At 41.5% G+C, this 16,869-nt stretch overlaps 1 protein-coding gene across 3 annotated transcripts; it reads left to right on the top strand.

The window, feature by feature from the left end:
• The first annotated feature begins 3,769 nt into the window (after positions 1-3,769).
• LOC121558422 (toll/interleukin-1 receptor domain-containing adapter protein) lies at positions 3,770-7,207 on the top strand. 3 transcript variants are annotated; one of them, XM_041871819.2, is made up of 3 exons: positions 3,770-4,599; positions 5,410-5,979; positions 6,130-7,207. In XM_041871819.2, the coding sequence occupies exons 1-3, from the start codon at positions 4,593-4,595 to the stop codon at positions 6,306-6,308; spliced, it is 756 nt and encodes a 251-aa protein (XP_041727753.1). In that variant the 5' UTR covers positions 3,770-4,592; the 3' UTR covers positions 6,309-7,207. The 3 variants fall into 3 exon arrangements, with proteins under 3 accessions (XP_041727753.1, XP_041727756.1, XP_041727749.1); XM_041871822.2 differs by having other exon boundaries at positions 5,457-5,979; XM_041871815.1 differs by lacking the exon at positions 3,770-4,599 and having other exon boundaries at positions 5,252-5,979.
• The last annotated feature ends 9,662 nt before the right edge of the window (positions 7,208-16,869 follow it).

Raw genomic sequence — 16,869 nt, forward strand, 5'->3', positions numbered from 1 at the left:
AAATGGATTCCAGGTGACTACTTCAAGAAGCTGGTTGAGAGAATGCCAAGAGTGTGCAAAGCTGTCATCAAGGCAAAGGGTGGCTACTTTGAAGAATCTCAAATATAAAATATATTTTGATTTTGTTTAACACTTTTTTGGTCACTACAGTACATGATTCCATATGTGTTTTTTCATAGTTTTGATGTCTTCACTATTATTCTACAATGTAGAAAATAGTAAAAAATAAAGAAAAATCCTGGAATGAGTAGGTGTGTCCAAACTTTTGACTGTTACAGTGCATTTGGAAAGTATTCAGACCCCTTGACTTTTTCAACATTTTGTTACGTTACAGCCTTATTCTAAAATGATTAAATTATTTATTTTTCCTCATCAATCTACACACAACACCCCATAATGACAAAGCGAAAACAGGTTTTTGGTCAATTCATTTGATTGGACATGATTTGGAAGGCACACACCTGTCTATTTCAGGTCCCACAGTTGACAGTGCATGTCAGAGCAAAAACCAAGCCATGAGGTCAAAGGAATTGACCGTAGAGCTCCGAGGCAGGATTGTGTCGAGACACAGATCTGGGGAAGGGTACCAACACATTTCTGCAGCATTGAAGATCCCCAAGAACACATTCTTAAATGGAAGAAGTTTGGAACCATCAAGACTCTTCCTAGAGCTGGCCGCCCGGCCAAACTGAGCAATCGGGGGAGAAGGGCCTTGGTCAGGGAGGTGACCAAGAACCTGATGGTCACTCCGACAGAGCTCCAGAGTTCCTCTGTGGAGATGGGAGAACCTTCCAGAAGGACAACCATCTCTGCAGCACTCCACCAATCAGGCCTTTATGGTAGAGTGGCTAGACAGAAGCCACTCCTTAGTAAAAGGCACATGACAGACCTCTTGGAGTTTGCGAAAAGGCACCTAAAGGACTCTCTGACCATGAGAAACAACATTCTCTGGTCTGATGAAACCAAGATGAACTCTTTGGCCTGAATGCCAAGCGTCACGTCTGGAGGAAACCTGGCACCATCCCTACGGTGAAGCATGGTGGTGGCAGCATCATGCTGTTCGGATGTTTTTCAGCGGCAGGGACTGGGAAACTAGTCAGGATCGAGGGAAAGATGAATGGAGCAAAGTACAGAGAGATCCATACCTCCATAACTTGCTACATTTGCACACACTGTATATATATTTTTTCTGTTGTATTTTTGACTTTGTTTTGTTTTACCCCATATGTAACTCTGTGTTGTTGTTTTTATCGCACTGCTTTGCTTTATCTTGGCCAGGTCGCAGTTGTAAATGAGAACTTGTTCTCAACTGGCTTACCTGGTTAAATAAAGGTTAAATAAAAAAAAATAAAAAAATGAAAACCTGCTCCAGAGCACTCAGGACCTCAGACTGGGGCGAAGGTTCACCTTCCAACAGGACAACGACCCTAAGCTCACAGCCAAGACAACGCAGGAGTGGCTTCAGATCTCTGAATGTCCTTGAGTGGACCAGCCAGAACCTGGACTTGAACCCGATCAAGCATCTCTGGAGAGACCTGAAAATAGCTGTGCAGCGCCACTCCCCATCCAACCTGACAGAGCTTGAGAGGATCTGCAAAGAAGAATGGGAAAAACTCCCCAAATACAGGTGTGCCAAGCTTGTAGCGTCATACCAAAGAAGACTCGAGGCTGTAATTGCTGCCAAAGGTGCTTCAACAAAGTACTGAGTAAAGGGTCTGAATACTTATGTAAATTTGATATTTATTTATTTATTATTTTAGCAAAAATGTCTATAAACTTGTTTGTGCTTTGTCATTATGGGGTATAGTGTATAGATTGATGAGGGACAAATACAATGAATAACGCTGTAATATAACAAAATGTGGAAAAAGTCAAGGGGTCTGAATACTTTCCGAATGCACTGTATCTCTCCACGCTCCATCTCACGTCCTCACCCCATTCTCTAATACCCTCAATCATATCCATATCTACACTTGTTTTCGGAAACAGCCACAGAGAAACATTTCCCAGTGTAATTGCCTTCCCTCTCTGTCTCCCCCAGTCCATATTCTATCACTTTCTGCACAATTGTCCACCCGTACGCCCTCTGCTTACCCACTCCTCGCTCCCAGCGTTCCCCAGTTGCCATGATCGCAGGATGTCCTTCTGATCTCCCTTTTAACCTCGCCCAGTACGCTAATGCAAGTTTGTCCCGCCTTATCCTCAGTGGCAGTTCCCCACTATCCACCTGTAATGCCTCAACAGGTGTCGTCCTGAATGGACCCACACACAATCTCAGCGCCCTTGATTGTATCCTATCCAAACGCTGTAGTACCGTTTTGGCTGCCAATCCATATACAAAGCAACCATAAACCAAAGATGATCTGATCAATGCCTGATACATACACAACAGTGTTTGTCTATCTGACCCCCAATGATAACCTGCCACTGCCTTCATGAGGTTCAGCACCTTCCTACACTTAATTTCAATATCTCAACATGTCTCTTCCTCGTGAGCCTCTCATCAAACCACATACCTAAATACTTAAACTGAGACACCCTACCTATCTCCTGACCGTATATTTGCAGCCTAACATCTTTAACCTTCCTCCTAGAAAACACAATAAAGCAGGACATGGCCACAGACATCCTAAACTCCCATGTTATAGACCAATCTTCCACAACTCCCACAGCTTCTTGCATCTTCCTCATCACATATTTCACAGTCCCACCTCTCTTCCATACAGCCCCATCATCAGCATACAATCATCGCTTTTCTGTGATTTATGTTCCATTTCTGTAGATGGTAGTCACTACTTACCACAGCCACAAAGTCGCTCTGGATAAGAGCATCTGCTAAATGACGTAAATGTAAAATGTAAATGTATAAACCCCGCCCATTTCTACAATGTATCTTCTTAAAGGGCAACTCCACCACTTTTCAACCTCATTTTCATGATCTCCTGCACAATACCAGTGTCAAAATAATGTGAAAAAAATATCAGGTTAAAAAGTTCTACCCGATGACATCATCAAAAGTTAAAACATTTAAAAAATAGTAATTTTTAAACACTATTAGATTTGTGGTGACATGGATAGCAAGAAAATGCCTTCCCTTGGGGAAAAAAACCCCACCAGCGAGTGGGGTGTCTCGCTTCCGCTTCCATCTCTAAACGAGCTCTGCAATGCAAAACACAACTCTTGTTGCAGATCAGATGGTCCTATGGTACTAGAATTACTGTAATGGGATCAACTCACATACAATACTGACATGTAGGCCTAGCCCTAATCAATCTTTTTCTTTGCTCCAAAAGAAAAGCTTATGTTAGTCCTCCTCTTGGACAAGCTGCTAAATCCATCTTTCTGATGAGAAGTGTCAGTCATTTATTAAAGGCCATTTTAGAGTTATTTTACCAATCTCACATGGAAATGTACATTGTTGTTTTGTAAATTTCTCCCTTCTCAAAAGTAGATTGTGTCATATTATGCTCTTACTGGTGTGTCAATCTATTTGAAAGACCGACATTTGGTTGAAAGACAGATCTTCTTGACCACTAAAAGGACACACACTACCTACACACTCTGGCTACGAAATTGTTCACTTTTGCAGATGATATACAGTACCAGTCAAAAGTTTGGACACACCTTCTCATTCCAGGGTTTTTCTTTATTTTTATTATTTTCTACTACATGATTCCATATGTATTATTTCATAGTTTTGATGTCTTCACTATTATTCTACAATGTAGAAAATAGTAAAAATAAAGAAAAACCCTTGAATGAGTAGGTGTGTCCAAACCTTTGACTGGTACTGTAGGTTTCGGTCTGTATTCACACTTTTGAGAATATGTCTGATAAATCTGATGGTATTGGGTAGACAACAGAACAGTATTTCCTTCAGATAACATAATAATATAATAGGCTACTATCAGTATGGCTTGTATTGTAAAAATGTAGAGAAATAAATACAGTAGCCTACATGCATGACAGAGCATTAAACAGCTGTACATCACGTCTGTGAAAGTTGTGGCTAAAAGGGTTACTGCCTGACTTCCTTCCTGTTGCGTACATAGTTCCCTATTTGATTGCCTACTACATGATTTGATTCTAACTGAATCTGCAGTTCCAGGACTGAGGATGGACGACCAAGTAGTCTACGCAAGGAAACAGGCTACAGTTGGATTATTTTTAGTCTGTGGAAGTATAGGCTAGACCTCTCCTGCCCTGCACTATGGATAAAAAACAGATCTACATTGCAATTTAATGAGAGACATTGTGCCTTGTGGGAATCAAGACATTTAGACAAACAGAGAGCTGCAGCTGCTACAGATTCAGCTTCCTCTTTTTCCGCTGAGAGTATCAGGGAAACCTTTGGTGTGTTATATTTGCAAGTTATATTACATTTTTTGTAGTTACTGTATTTAACTTTTCTTTTTTACTTCAATAAGGAGCATTCATGTTTTGTGATTAACTCTCTGTTAAGTGCTTAGTGTGTATACAGAGCAGCACATCTATTAAAATAAATAAATAAATAAAATGTGAAGGATATTTCAGTACAGTTTTTCTTATTGGGGGTACAACATTTGAATAGTCTGGAGAATGATGTCAAGAACATGTATGGTAAGTTGATGTTTTTTCTTCTCCTAAACCACATGTACTGTTTGTAGTTGATCATCTTAACAACAAGATAATCTATTCACGAATGTGATATTTATACAAGATCAAACTTGTGTGTTTTGATAAACAGTTATGTTGTGAAAGGACTAGTGATGGAAAAAGTACCCAATTGTCATACTTGATTAAAAGTAAAGATACCTTAATAAAAAATGACTCAAGTAAAAGTAAAAGTCACCCAGTAAAATAATACTTGAGTAAAAGTCTAAAAGTATTTGGTTTTAAATATACTTAAGTATAAAAAGTAAATGTAATTGCTAAAATTACTTAAGTATCAAAAGTAAAAGTATAAATCATTTCAAATTCCTTATATTAAGCAAACCAGATGGCACCATATATATATATATATAATATTATTATTATTATTATTATTTTTTATTTTTATTTTTTACGGATAGCCAGGGGCTCACTCAGACATCATTTACAAACGAAGCATGTGTGTTTAGTGAGTCGGCCAGATCAGAGGCAGTAGGGATGACCAGGGATGTTCTCTTGATAAGTGCGTGAATTTGACCATTTTCCTGTCCTGCTAAGCATTCAAAATGTAACAAATACTTTTGGGTGTCAGGGGAAATGTATGGAGTAAAAAGTACATTATTTTCATTAGGAATGTAGTGAAGTAAAAGTAATCAAAAATATAAATAGTAAAGTAGAATACAAATAGCCCAAATAACTACATAAGTAGTACTTTAAAGTATTTTTACTTAAGTACTTTACACCACTGGAAAGGACCCATGTTTAATTCTCTTGTTTCAGGTTGGTTCCGTCAACTCTTAGTGAAACCTAAAAAATATTATCCACAGAGCAGCTCCTCTCCACATGTACCGGTCAGGGCCCCATCCCCTTCTGTTGATGGTGCCTCATCATTGGCTCCCACTTCCACTCCTAACCCACCACCACCCTTTCTGAGTTCCATGATTCGTTGGAGCCAGACCTACGACTTGTGTGTGTGCCATAGCCCTGTGGACATCGAAGAAGCCATCCATCTGGCCTCATATCTGGAGAACCCGGCATGTGGCCTGCGCTGTTTCCTGCGGCAACGTGACGCCAGCGTGGGGGGTGCCATCACCACCGAGCTATGCCAGGCTGTGCAGAGCAGCCATTGCTGGGCCTTTCTCATCACCCCCAACTTCCTGCTGGATGACTGGTGCCAGTACATGATGCACCAGGCGCTGTCTGAGGGGCCCATGTCCAACCGGATCATTCCCCTGGTCCTCAACCTGTCTTACTCTCAGTACCCAAAGGAGCTACGCTTTTACTACTACAAAGACCTGAGCAAGAACCCAGAGCGAGGCTACACACAGGTGTACAAGACAGTGCTGAAGTGTGAGTAGTAAAAGTCTGGTACAGACTTCCTTTGCAATTCTTCAGCTATTATGAGTCTGTGTGGTTGTTGACAAAGAGTAATCTGTCAACAACAACTAAAGACATGTTCAAATCTATGGCTGAATAACTTCTTTGTGCTTTCCTTTGTAGACTTGGAGGACATGGTTGAAAAATATGCTGATAAAGTTGATTGCAACATGGACAGTACTAGCAACAGATTAGAAGGGGCATCCTGTTTTCCAAGGACAAAACTGTCATCAAATTATCAGCATTCTGAGCCTCAGTTTTCACTTCAAGAGACTGAGAGGACAGAGGCTGCAGATTCATAGGACTATTGTAAATCACACACAGGAGGCTGCTGAGGGGAGAACAGCTCATAATAATGGATGCAACGGAGCAAATGGAATGGCATTAAACACCTGGAAACCATGTGTTTGATGTATTTGATGACATTCCACTTATTCCGCTCCAGTCATTACCACAAGCTCGTTCTCCCCAATTAAGGTACCACCAACCTCCTGTGAAATCACCCGATAGCTAGAATAAAGAAGGAGCTGACTGACTTAGGGAAATCCCCTTACGAAAAACACACCACTGGGCACACACTGGTTTAATCAACGTTGTTTCCACATAATTTCAATCAAATCAAATCAAATTATGTTGAACCAACGTATAATAGACGTTGAATTGACGTCTGTGCCCATTGGGACAGCAATGGTTAACTGATCTGACATGACCACAATTGACTTATTTTTTGTATAGAGTTTCTTTTCACAGATGTAAATATTAATACATTGAATCCCTGTTGTTGTGTGCAGACTTGCGATCTCAATGTACACTGATTCACACACGGTACTCAAAAGCCAGTGTTATGTGCAATAGAAACCTACTTGGACTAGGTTTTCAGTAGACTAATATGTAACCCAACATGGGAGAGTGATGCAAGATAGTAGAACAGAACATCCCTTTGGTACCAGTGATGTTGCCTGATATGTCATAACCAATGATGTGTATAAACCCTGGATGACTGACAGGGTGCACTGTATTGAAGCCAACAGGCAGCCATCTTGGCACTCCTCCTCAAGTGTAAAAAATATTTTGGAAGCTATAGAAATATATTTATTAATGTCTACATTCTTTTTTGATATGTTTATTCTATTACAGACACCTTAATGCATACTTTTAAATTACATTATGTGAGCTACACATAAAATAAAAAAATAAAAAACTATATACAAACATTTTCCTTAAAGTATTTTTTTGGAGTACATCAACAAAAATACTTAAATACATGTAATTTTGTCCTTGAAACATTTAGTTGAAATACTGTTGATTTTGCAAATTCGGGCACTTATGGAAGTTAAATGTTTTGGAAAATGAAACCTCTTGAAACTGATTTTTTTCTATCTGAATATTTTCTTCACTCTGTCTGGAAACAAGATCTAATAGTGGCTGACACCATACTATTTAAGAATATAAAGATTTGTATCGGTTTCCCCAAATACCTGAGGGGACATTTATACTATTTGGAAGTTTTCTTAATTATATGTATTCATCATTGTCATGTCTAAATGTCCATATATGCCTTGATGATACTCAGAAACATGTATTTACCACATCAAAATCTTAATATTTTATATTACTTTAGAAATTATCTTAAGAACAAGCATATAAGGTTCACATATGGGAAAAATCATCAATATCAATTGTAATTTAATACACCTTTGCCTCAAAAATATGTACCGTGATGGTAATGACTTAGAGTTGTGGTAATGACATTTCATATAAAACAACTGATGAAAAATACCATTAAACATTTTAATGTCACAGAACTCAACAAACCATTTCTGTATGGACCTCGCTTTGTGCACGGGGGCATTGTCATGCTGAAAAAGGAAAGGGCCTTCCCCAAAACTGTTGCCACAAAGTTGGAAGCACAGAATCATCTAGAATGTCATTGTATGCTGTAGCGTTAGGATTTCCCTTCACTGGAACTAAGGGGCCTAGCCCAAACCATGAAAAACAGCCCCCAGACCATTATTCCTCCTCCACCAAACTTTACAGTTGGCACTCTGCATTGGGGCAGGTAGCGTTCTCCTGGCATCCGCCAAACCCAGATTCGTACGTCGGACTGCCAGACGGTGAAGCGTAATTTATCACTCCAGAGAACGCGTTTCCACTGCTCCAGAGGAGGCTAGCTTTACACCACTCCAGCCGACCTTTGGCATTGTGCATGGTGATCTTATGCTTGTGTACGGCTGCCCGGCCATGGAAACCAATTTCATGAAGCTCCCGACGAACAGTTATTTTGCTGACGTTGCTTCCAGAGGCAGTTTGGAACTCGGGTAGTGAGTGTTGCAACGTAGGACAGATGATTTTTACGCGCTACGCGCTTCAGCACTCGCCGGTTCCATTCTGTGAGCTTGTGTGGCCTACCACTTCGCGGATGAGCCGTTTTTGCTCCTAGACGTTTCCACTTCACAATAACAGCACTTACAGTTGACCGGGGCAGCTCTAGCAGAGCAGAAATTTGAGGAACTGACTTGTTGGAAATCAAATATTTGTCACATACACATGTTTAGCAGATGTTATAGCGGGTGTAGCGAAATGCTTGTGCTTCTAGCTCCGACAGTGCAGTAATATCTAACAATTTCACAACATATACCCAATACACACAAAAAAGTAAGGAATGGGATTTAAGAATATATGCATATATGGACAAGCAATGACAGAGTGGCATGGACTAAGATACAGAATAATATTATAGAATAGAATGCAGTATATACATATGAGATGAGTAGTGCAAGATATGTAAACATTATTAAAGTGACTAGTGTTCCATTTCTTAAAGTGGCCAGTGATTTCAATAGGCAGCAGCAGCCTCTAATGTGCTAGTGATGGCTATTTAACAGTCTGATGGCCTTGAGATAGAAGCTGTTTTTCATTCTCTCGGTCCCAGCTTTGATGCACCTGTACTGACCTCGCCTTCTGGATGATAGCGGGGTGAACAGGCAGTGGCTCGGGTGGTTGATGTCCTTGATGATCTTTTTGGCCTTCCTGTGACATCGGGTGCTCTATGTTTCTTGGAGGGCGGGTAGTTTGCCCCCGGTAATGCGTTTGGCAGACCGCACCACCCTCTGGAGAGCCCTGCAGTTGCCGTACCAGGCGGTGATACAGCCCGACAGGATGCTCTCAATTGTGCATCTGTAAAAGTTTGTGAGGGTTTTAGGTGATAAGCCAGTTGCGCCTTCTTCACCACACTGTCTGCGTGGGTGGACCATTTCAGTTTGTAAGTGATGTGTACGCCAAGGAACTTGAAGCTTTCCACCTTCTCCACTGCGGTCCCGTCGATGTGGATTGGGGGGTGCACCCTCTGCTGTTTCCTGAAGTCCACGATCATCTCCTTTGTTTTGTTGATGTTGAGTGAGAGGTTATTTTCCTGGCACCACACTCCCAGAGCCCTCACCTCCTCCCTGTAGGCGGTCTCGTCATTGTTGGTAATTAAGCCTACTACTGTTGTGTCATCTGCAAACTTGATGATTGAGTTGGAGTCGTGCTTGGCCACGCAGTCATGGGTGAACAGGGAGTACAGGAGGGGGCTGAGCATGCACCCTTGTGGGGCCCCAGTGTTGAGGATCAGCGAAGTGGAGATGTTGTTTCCTACCTTCACCACCTGGGGGCGGCCCGTCAGGAAGTCCAGGACCCAGTTGCACAGGGCGGGGTTCAGACCCAGGGCCTCGAGCTTAATGATGAGCTTGGAGGGTACTATGGTGTTGAATGCTGAGCTATATAGTCAATGAACAGCATTCTGACATAGCTATTCCTCTTGTCCAGATGGGATAGGGCAGTGTGCAGTGTGATGGCAATTGCATCGTCTGTGGATCTATTGGGGTGGTAAGCAAATTGAAGTGGGTCTAGGGTGACAGGTAAGGTCACCCTAGCTCAGCTGGTAGAGCACGGCGCTTGTAAAGCCAAGGTAGTGGGTTCGATCCCCGGGACCACCCATACACAAACATTTATGCACGCATGACTGTAAGTCGCTTTGGCTAAAAGCGTCTGCTAAATGGCATATTATATTATTATATTATGATCCTTGACTAGTCTCTGAAAGAACTTAATGATGACAGAGGTGAGTGCTACAGGGCGATAGTAATTTAGTTCAGTTACCTTTGCTTTCTTGGGTACAGGAACAATGGTGGCCCTCTTGAAGCATGTGGGAACAGCAGACTGGGAAAGGGAGAGATTGAATATGTCCATGAACACACCAGCCAGCTGGTCTGCACATGCTCTGAGGACGCGGCTAGGGATGCCGTCTGGGCCGGCAGCCTTGCGGGGGTTAACATGCTTAAATGTCTTAATCATGTCGGCCATGGAGAAGGAGAGGCCACAGTCCTTGGTAGTGGGCCTCGTCAGTGGCACTGTGTTATCCTCAAAGCGGACGAAAGAAGGTGTTTAGCTTGTCTAGAAGCGAGACGTCGGTGTCGGCAACATGGCTGGTTTTCTTTTTGTAGTCCGTGAATGTCTGTAGACACTGCCACATACGTCTCGTGTCTGAGCCGTTGAATTGCGACTCCACTTTGTCTCTATACTGATGTTTTGCCAGTTTAATTGCCTTGCGGAGTGAGTAGCTACACTGTTTGTATTCTCCCATATTCCCAGTCACCTTGCCATGGTTGAATGCGGTGGTTCGCGCTTTCAGATTTGCGCGAATGCTGCCGTCTATCCACGGTTTCTGGTTAGGGTAGGTTTTAGTAGTCAGAGTGGGCAAAACATCACCTATACACTTCCTGATAAACTCAGTCACTGTTTCTGTGTATATGTCTAAATTATTTTCGGAAGCTACCCGGAACATATCCCAGTCCACGTGATCAAAACAATCTTGAAGCGTGGATTCCGATTGGTCAGACCAGCGTTGAATAGTCCTTAGCACAGGTACTTCCTGTTTGAGTTTCTGCCTATAGGAAGGGAGAAGCAAAATGGAGTCGTGGTCAGATTTGCCGAAAGGAGGGCGGGGGAGGGCCTTATAACCATCCCGGAAGTTTGAATAGCAATGGTCGAGGATTTTAGCAGCGCGAGTACAACAGTCGATATGTTGATAGAACTTCGGCAGCCTAGTCCTCAAATTTGCTTTGTTAAAATCCCTGGCTACAATAAATGCAGCCTCAGGATATGTGGTTTCCAGTTTGCATAAGGTCCAGTGAAGTTATTTGAGGGCCATCGTGGTATTGGCTTGAGGGGGCGATATACACGGCTGTGACTATAACCGAAGAAAATTATCTTGGGAGATAATACGGTCGGCATTTGATTGTGAGATATTCTAGGTCGGGTAAACAGAAGGACTCGAGTTCCTCTATGTTACTACAATTACCCCACGAGTCGTTAATCATGAAACACACACCTCCGCCCTTCTGCTTCCCGGAGAGATATTTATTCCTGTCTGCGCGATGAACTGAGAACCCATCTGGCTGGACCGATTCCGACAGAATATCCCAAGAGAGCCATGTTTTCGTGAAACAGAGTATGTTACAGGCCTTGATGTCTCTCTGGAAAGAAATCCTTGCCTGTAGTTCGTCGACTTTGTTAACCAAAGATTGAACATTAGTGAGTAGAATACTTGGAAGCGGTGGGTGGTGTGCGCGCCTCCTAAGTTGGACCAGCAGGCCGCTCCGAGTGCCTCTCCTCCGCCGGCGATGTTTTGGGTCAGCTGCTGGAATCAGTTCAGTTGCCCTGGGGAGAGCAAACAAAGGATCTGCTTTGGGAAAGTCGTATTCCTGGTCGTAATGCTGGTGAGTTACCGCCGCTCTGATATCCAATAGTTTTTCCCGGCTGTATGTAATGATGCAAAACACTTTCTGAGCTAATAATGTAAAAAATAATACAGAAAAAAACAAAATACTGCAAAGTTTCCTAAGAGCTAGTCGCGAGGCCGCCATTTTCGACGAAGAAAGGTGGCATCCTATGACAGTGCCATGTTGAAAGTCACTGAGCTCTTCAATATGGACCATTCTACTGCCAATGTTTGTCTATAGAGATTGCATGGCTGTGTGCTCAATTTTATACACCTTTCAGCAACGGGTGTGGCTGAAATAGCCGAATCCACTAATTTGATCCACTAATTTGAAGGGGTGTCCACATACTTTTGTATATATAGTGTATGTCCTTGTCCTATCCTTGGTTGATTTAGGGGGCATCTTATAGAAAAATTAAAAATTTAAGTAATAACCATAGTAAGTAAGTTACATAAACAGACATCAAAATCACTCAATCATCCTAACATACATTTTGTCATTACCACCACATTCTGTCCTTACCATCACAGTTCATTATGTGGTGGTAATGACGTGTGGTCGGAATGACATTTCTACAGTATTTGGTCATAAATAGCAGGGATTCTAGCATGCTAACTCCAGTTGAACAGCTAGCATACAATGTATCCTAAATACACATAATTAAAACATAATTTCAAAAATCTAACATAATTAGTGGAGCAGGTCGAGAGCTTCAAGTTCCTTGGTGTCCACATCACCAACGAACTATCATGGTCCAAACACACCAAGACAGTCATGAAGAGGGCACGACAAAGCCTATTCCCCCTCAGGAGACTGAAGAGATTTGGCATGGGTCCTCAGATCCTCAAAAAGTTCTACAGCTGCACCATCGAGAGCATCCTGACTGGTTGCATCACCACCTGGTATGGCAACTGCTCAGCCTCCAACCGCAAGGCACTACAGAGGGTAGTGAGTACGGCCCAGTACATCACTGGGGCCAAGCTTCCTGCCATCCAGGACCTCTATACCAGGCGGTGTCAGAGGAAGGCCCTCAAAATTGTCAAAGACTCCAGCCACCCTAGTCATAGACTGTTCTCTCTGCTACCGCACGGCAAGCGTTACCGGAGCGCCAAGTCTAGGTCCAAAAGGCTTCTCAACAGCTTCTACCCCCAAGCCATAAGACTCCTGAACAGCTAATCATGGCTACCCGGACTATTTGCACTGCCCCCCCACCCCCACCCCCACCCCATATTTTTACGCTGCTGCTACTCTGTTAATTATTTATGCATAGTCACTTTAACTCTACCCACATGTACATATTACCTCAACTACCTCAACTAGCCGGTGCCCCTGCACATTGACTCTGCACCGGTACCCCCCTGTATATAGCCTCCCTACTGTTATTTTATTTTACTACTTCTGCTTTCTCAACCCTTTTTTGTTGTTGTTGTTGTTGTTTTATTTTACTTTTTTATTAAAAAATAAATGCATTGTTGGTTAAGGGCTGTAAGTAAGCATTTCACGGTAATGTCTACACCTGTTGTATTCGGCGCATGTGGCAAATACAATTTGATTTGATTTGATTTGGTAATGACGTACAATACATTATCTTGTCAAGTCATATTTACCTTTATTTTTCTATAATTTCCTGGCATCAAAATGTGAATTCCCCTCCATGACATCCATGTGCTCCACTGTCACTATACATATCCATGGTAACCAAGTACACAAACTTTAGAAAAAAGGTTATTATCATGTAATTTGCTTGTCATGGAGGTAATGACATAATCCTTAGAGATGACTGTATTTTGTGTAATTTTTTATTTTTTTATTTCACCTTTATTTAACCAGGTAAGCCAGTTGAGAACAAGTTCTCATTTACAACTGCGACCTGGCCAAGATAAAGCAAAGCAGTGCGATAAAAACAACACAGAGTTACATATGGGGTAAAAAAAAACATAAAGTCAAAAATACAACAGAAAATATATATACAGTGGTGCAAATGTAGCAAGTTATGGAGGTAAGGCAATAAATAGGCTATAGTGCAAAATAATTACAATAGTATTAACACTGGAATGCTAGATGTGCAAGAGATTATGTGCAAATAGAGATACTGGGGTGCAAAAGAGCAAAATAAATAACAATATAGGGATGAGGTAGTTGGGTGGGCTAATTTCAGATGGGCTGTGTACAGGTGCAGTGATCGGTAAGGTGCTCTGACAACTGATGACTTATGCACATCTTTATTTTTATTTAACCTTTATTTAACTAGGCAAGTCAGTTAAGAACAAATTCTTATTTACAATGACGGCCTACACCGGCCAAACCTGGATGACACTGGACCAATTGTGCGCCGCCCTATGGGACTCCCAATCACGGCCGGTTGTGATACAGCCTGGAATCGAACCAGGAGGTCTGTAGTGACGCCTCAAGCACTGAGATGCAGTGCCTTAGACCACTGCGCTACTCGGGAGCCAATGTATATCTATATCTAATATGTATATAATTTTCATCTATTTGTCTCTTTTTCTTAAACAGGTGCATTCAATATTTTGTAATTATCAAGACTTTTGTAAGTGTAATACATAGAAGATGTCAAAAGTATGGGTGTGAGACAAGACGAAAACAGTGCAAAACAGTAAAAACCAGACATTAAATGCTTTAGAAAATAAAATAAAAAAACATTTTGAAAGATAAAAAAAAAAGTGTACTTATATTCTATTCTCTACTTAATGGATGTGAAATAAAAAAATCTAAATTAACATTTTATCTTAAAAATCTAACCCTGAGACACAAAAAGGCCCGTATTTGAAAAATCCTCCTCCTATGGAGGACTGCTCCTACTAGGGTTGGCCAATATGGCACTTGTTCTTAGTATCTACCACTAGGTGGTATATGTCTTCCACATTTTATCACTGGAGAATGGTATGCAATGAATTAATGTTCATACGAGAGTCTTATTTTTTGCAAAAAATTATCAGCAGATTGAAATGTCACAATACCAACCACACCACACATCAGCACAGACACTGCACATAACATGAAGCATCATCCTTGATCAATTTGTATTATAGCCTTACATATTAATTTCTATTCCCAAGTACCATCAACATTTTCCTTTGCCAGAGAAAATTATTTGTCATGTTTTCCATTGGCTTCCCTGCAGTGTTGTAATTAGGGTTCTGAGGCAGATGATTTTTGACTTTAAGTGGCTTTAGCTAAGCTTATATTGGAGTTGGACATTTCAAATGACCTTTGATCAGGCTGTTAGGTGGGATTATGAAAAACGTGATACCCTTTAGTTGGTAAAGTTGCACACAGTAGATATGACCTAATTACTATTACCTTAGTCAGGAATGCTTATTGGTTCTAGTAAGAAAGTTTGTTTGATTTCAAATAGAAAATAATACTCTTAGATGCAATACAATGAGATTACATTTGGATGGTTTGGAATATGCGTTTCTTCCTGGAGAGGTGTTTGTTTTGTTTTAGGGTGCAGCAGTAAAACCTGATCTGTAGTGGAGCAGGTGGAGCAGGTTGAGAGCTTCAAGTTCCATGGTGTCCACATCACCAACAAACTCCTTGGTGTCCATATCACCAACAAACTATCATGGTCCAAACACACCAAGACAGTCGTGAAGAGGGCACAACAACGCCTATTCCCCCTCAGGAGACTGAAAAGATTTAGCATGGGTCCTCAGATCCTCAAAAAGTTATACAGCTGCACCATCGAGAGCATCCTGACTGGTTGCATCACCGCCTGGTATGACAACTGCTCAGCCTTTTTTTTTACGCTGCAGCTACTTGCTGTTTATTATCTATGCATAGTCAGTTTATCCCTAAGTAGATGTACATATTACCTCAATTACCTTGACTAACCTGTACCCCCGCACATTGACTCGGTACCGGTACCCCTGTATATAGCTTCGTTATTGTAATTTATTTATTATTATTTTTTTTAATTTTTTTTACTTTAGTTTATTTAGTAAATATTTTCTTAACTCTTATTTTTCTTAAAACTGCATTGTTGGTTAACGGCTTGTAAGTAAGCATTTCACAGTACGGGCTACAATACAATTTGATTTTATTTGATTTTTATTTGAGAAGAGTCGGACATGAAAAAGCACAGGAAAACCCCTCAAATAAGAGGCAAGCTGTGTGTCAGCATCTTGAAGCCTGCCACATGACCCAAGCAGAGAAACTACAGCAGCTAGGGCCAGAGGATGGCTAGCTGGTTTGATTGGGACCACCAACAGCATGGAAAAGCACTCAGAGCTTTGGTTTAGATGGTGGTAACCTGTACTTTTTGAACTCAGGCTCTCTCCCTCCACACAACCAAAGCAAACAGTTTACCTCTAATGGATGAGACTTTAGTTGTGAGGGTGATCAGTGAATGGATGATCAAGTACTTCTGATACTTTGAAACGTGGGGCTTTATGTATCAAGCGTCTGACTAGGAATGCTGATCTAGGATCAGGTCGCGCCTGTCCATTCAATCTTGTTCATTGTGGTCTAAAAGGCAAGATTTATCCTAAATCAGCACTCCTACTCTGAGACACTTTATACAAACAGCCCCAGGAATCTGGTCTACCCAAGTAAAGAACTGTTTAGAATGACGTTCTCCCCATTTCAAGGGATGATCCACAGCCAAGCACCTAAAGACGCACACAGATCAGACTGCAAGATGTAGATTACTGGCACTTCAAATGAGATGTGAAAACTGAAATGGAAAACGGACTACTCCCACGCAGTTACAACCAAGCAGTTCTCCTGTCTGTTTTTTACAGGGCTCTGGTGCTGCCCTTGGTCAAAGAATAAGCAAACATTTGCTCACCATTTTGTTATTGGCTTTCAAAGTTTGTAATCTAATGTCAGGAATAAGAATTTCAATGTCCAGTAAATTTAGGACAGGGGTGGATCCATTTAGTTACATTAGACATCTACAGTATAATAACTTTACAACTTGATACAATGCGAGAAGGTATGGATACATTAACAGTTTTATCTCCATCTCTTCATTCAAAGACTCAATCATGGACACTCTTACTGACAGTTGTGGATGCTTCGCGTGATGTATTGTTGTCTCTACCTTCTTGCCTTTGTGCTGTTGTCAGTGCCCAAT

The sequence above is a fragment of the Coregonus clupeaformis genome, chromosome 5, assembly GCF_020615455.1.
Source record: "Coregonus clupeaformis isolate EN_2021a chromosome 5, ASM2061545v1, whole genome shotgun sequence".
In the NCBI taxonomy this organism is placed as follows: Eukaryota; Metazoa; Chordata; class Actinopteri; order Salmoniformes; family Salmonidae; genus Coregonus; species Coregonus clupeaformis.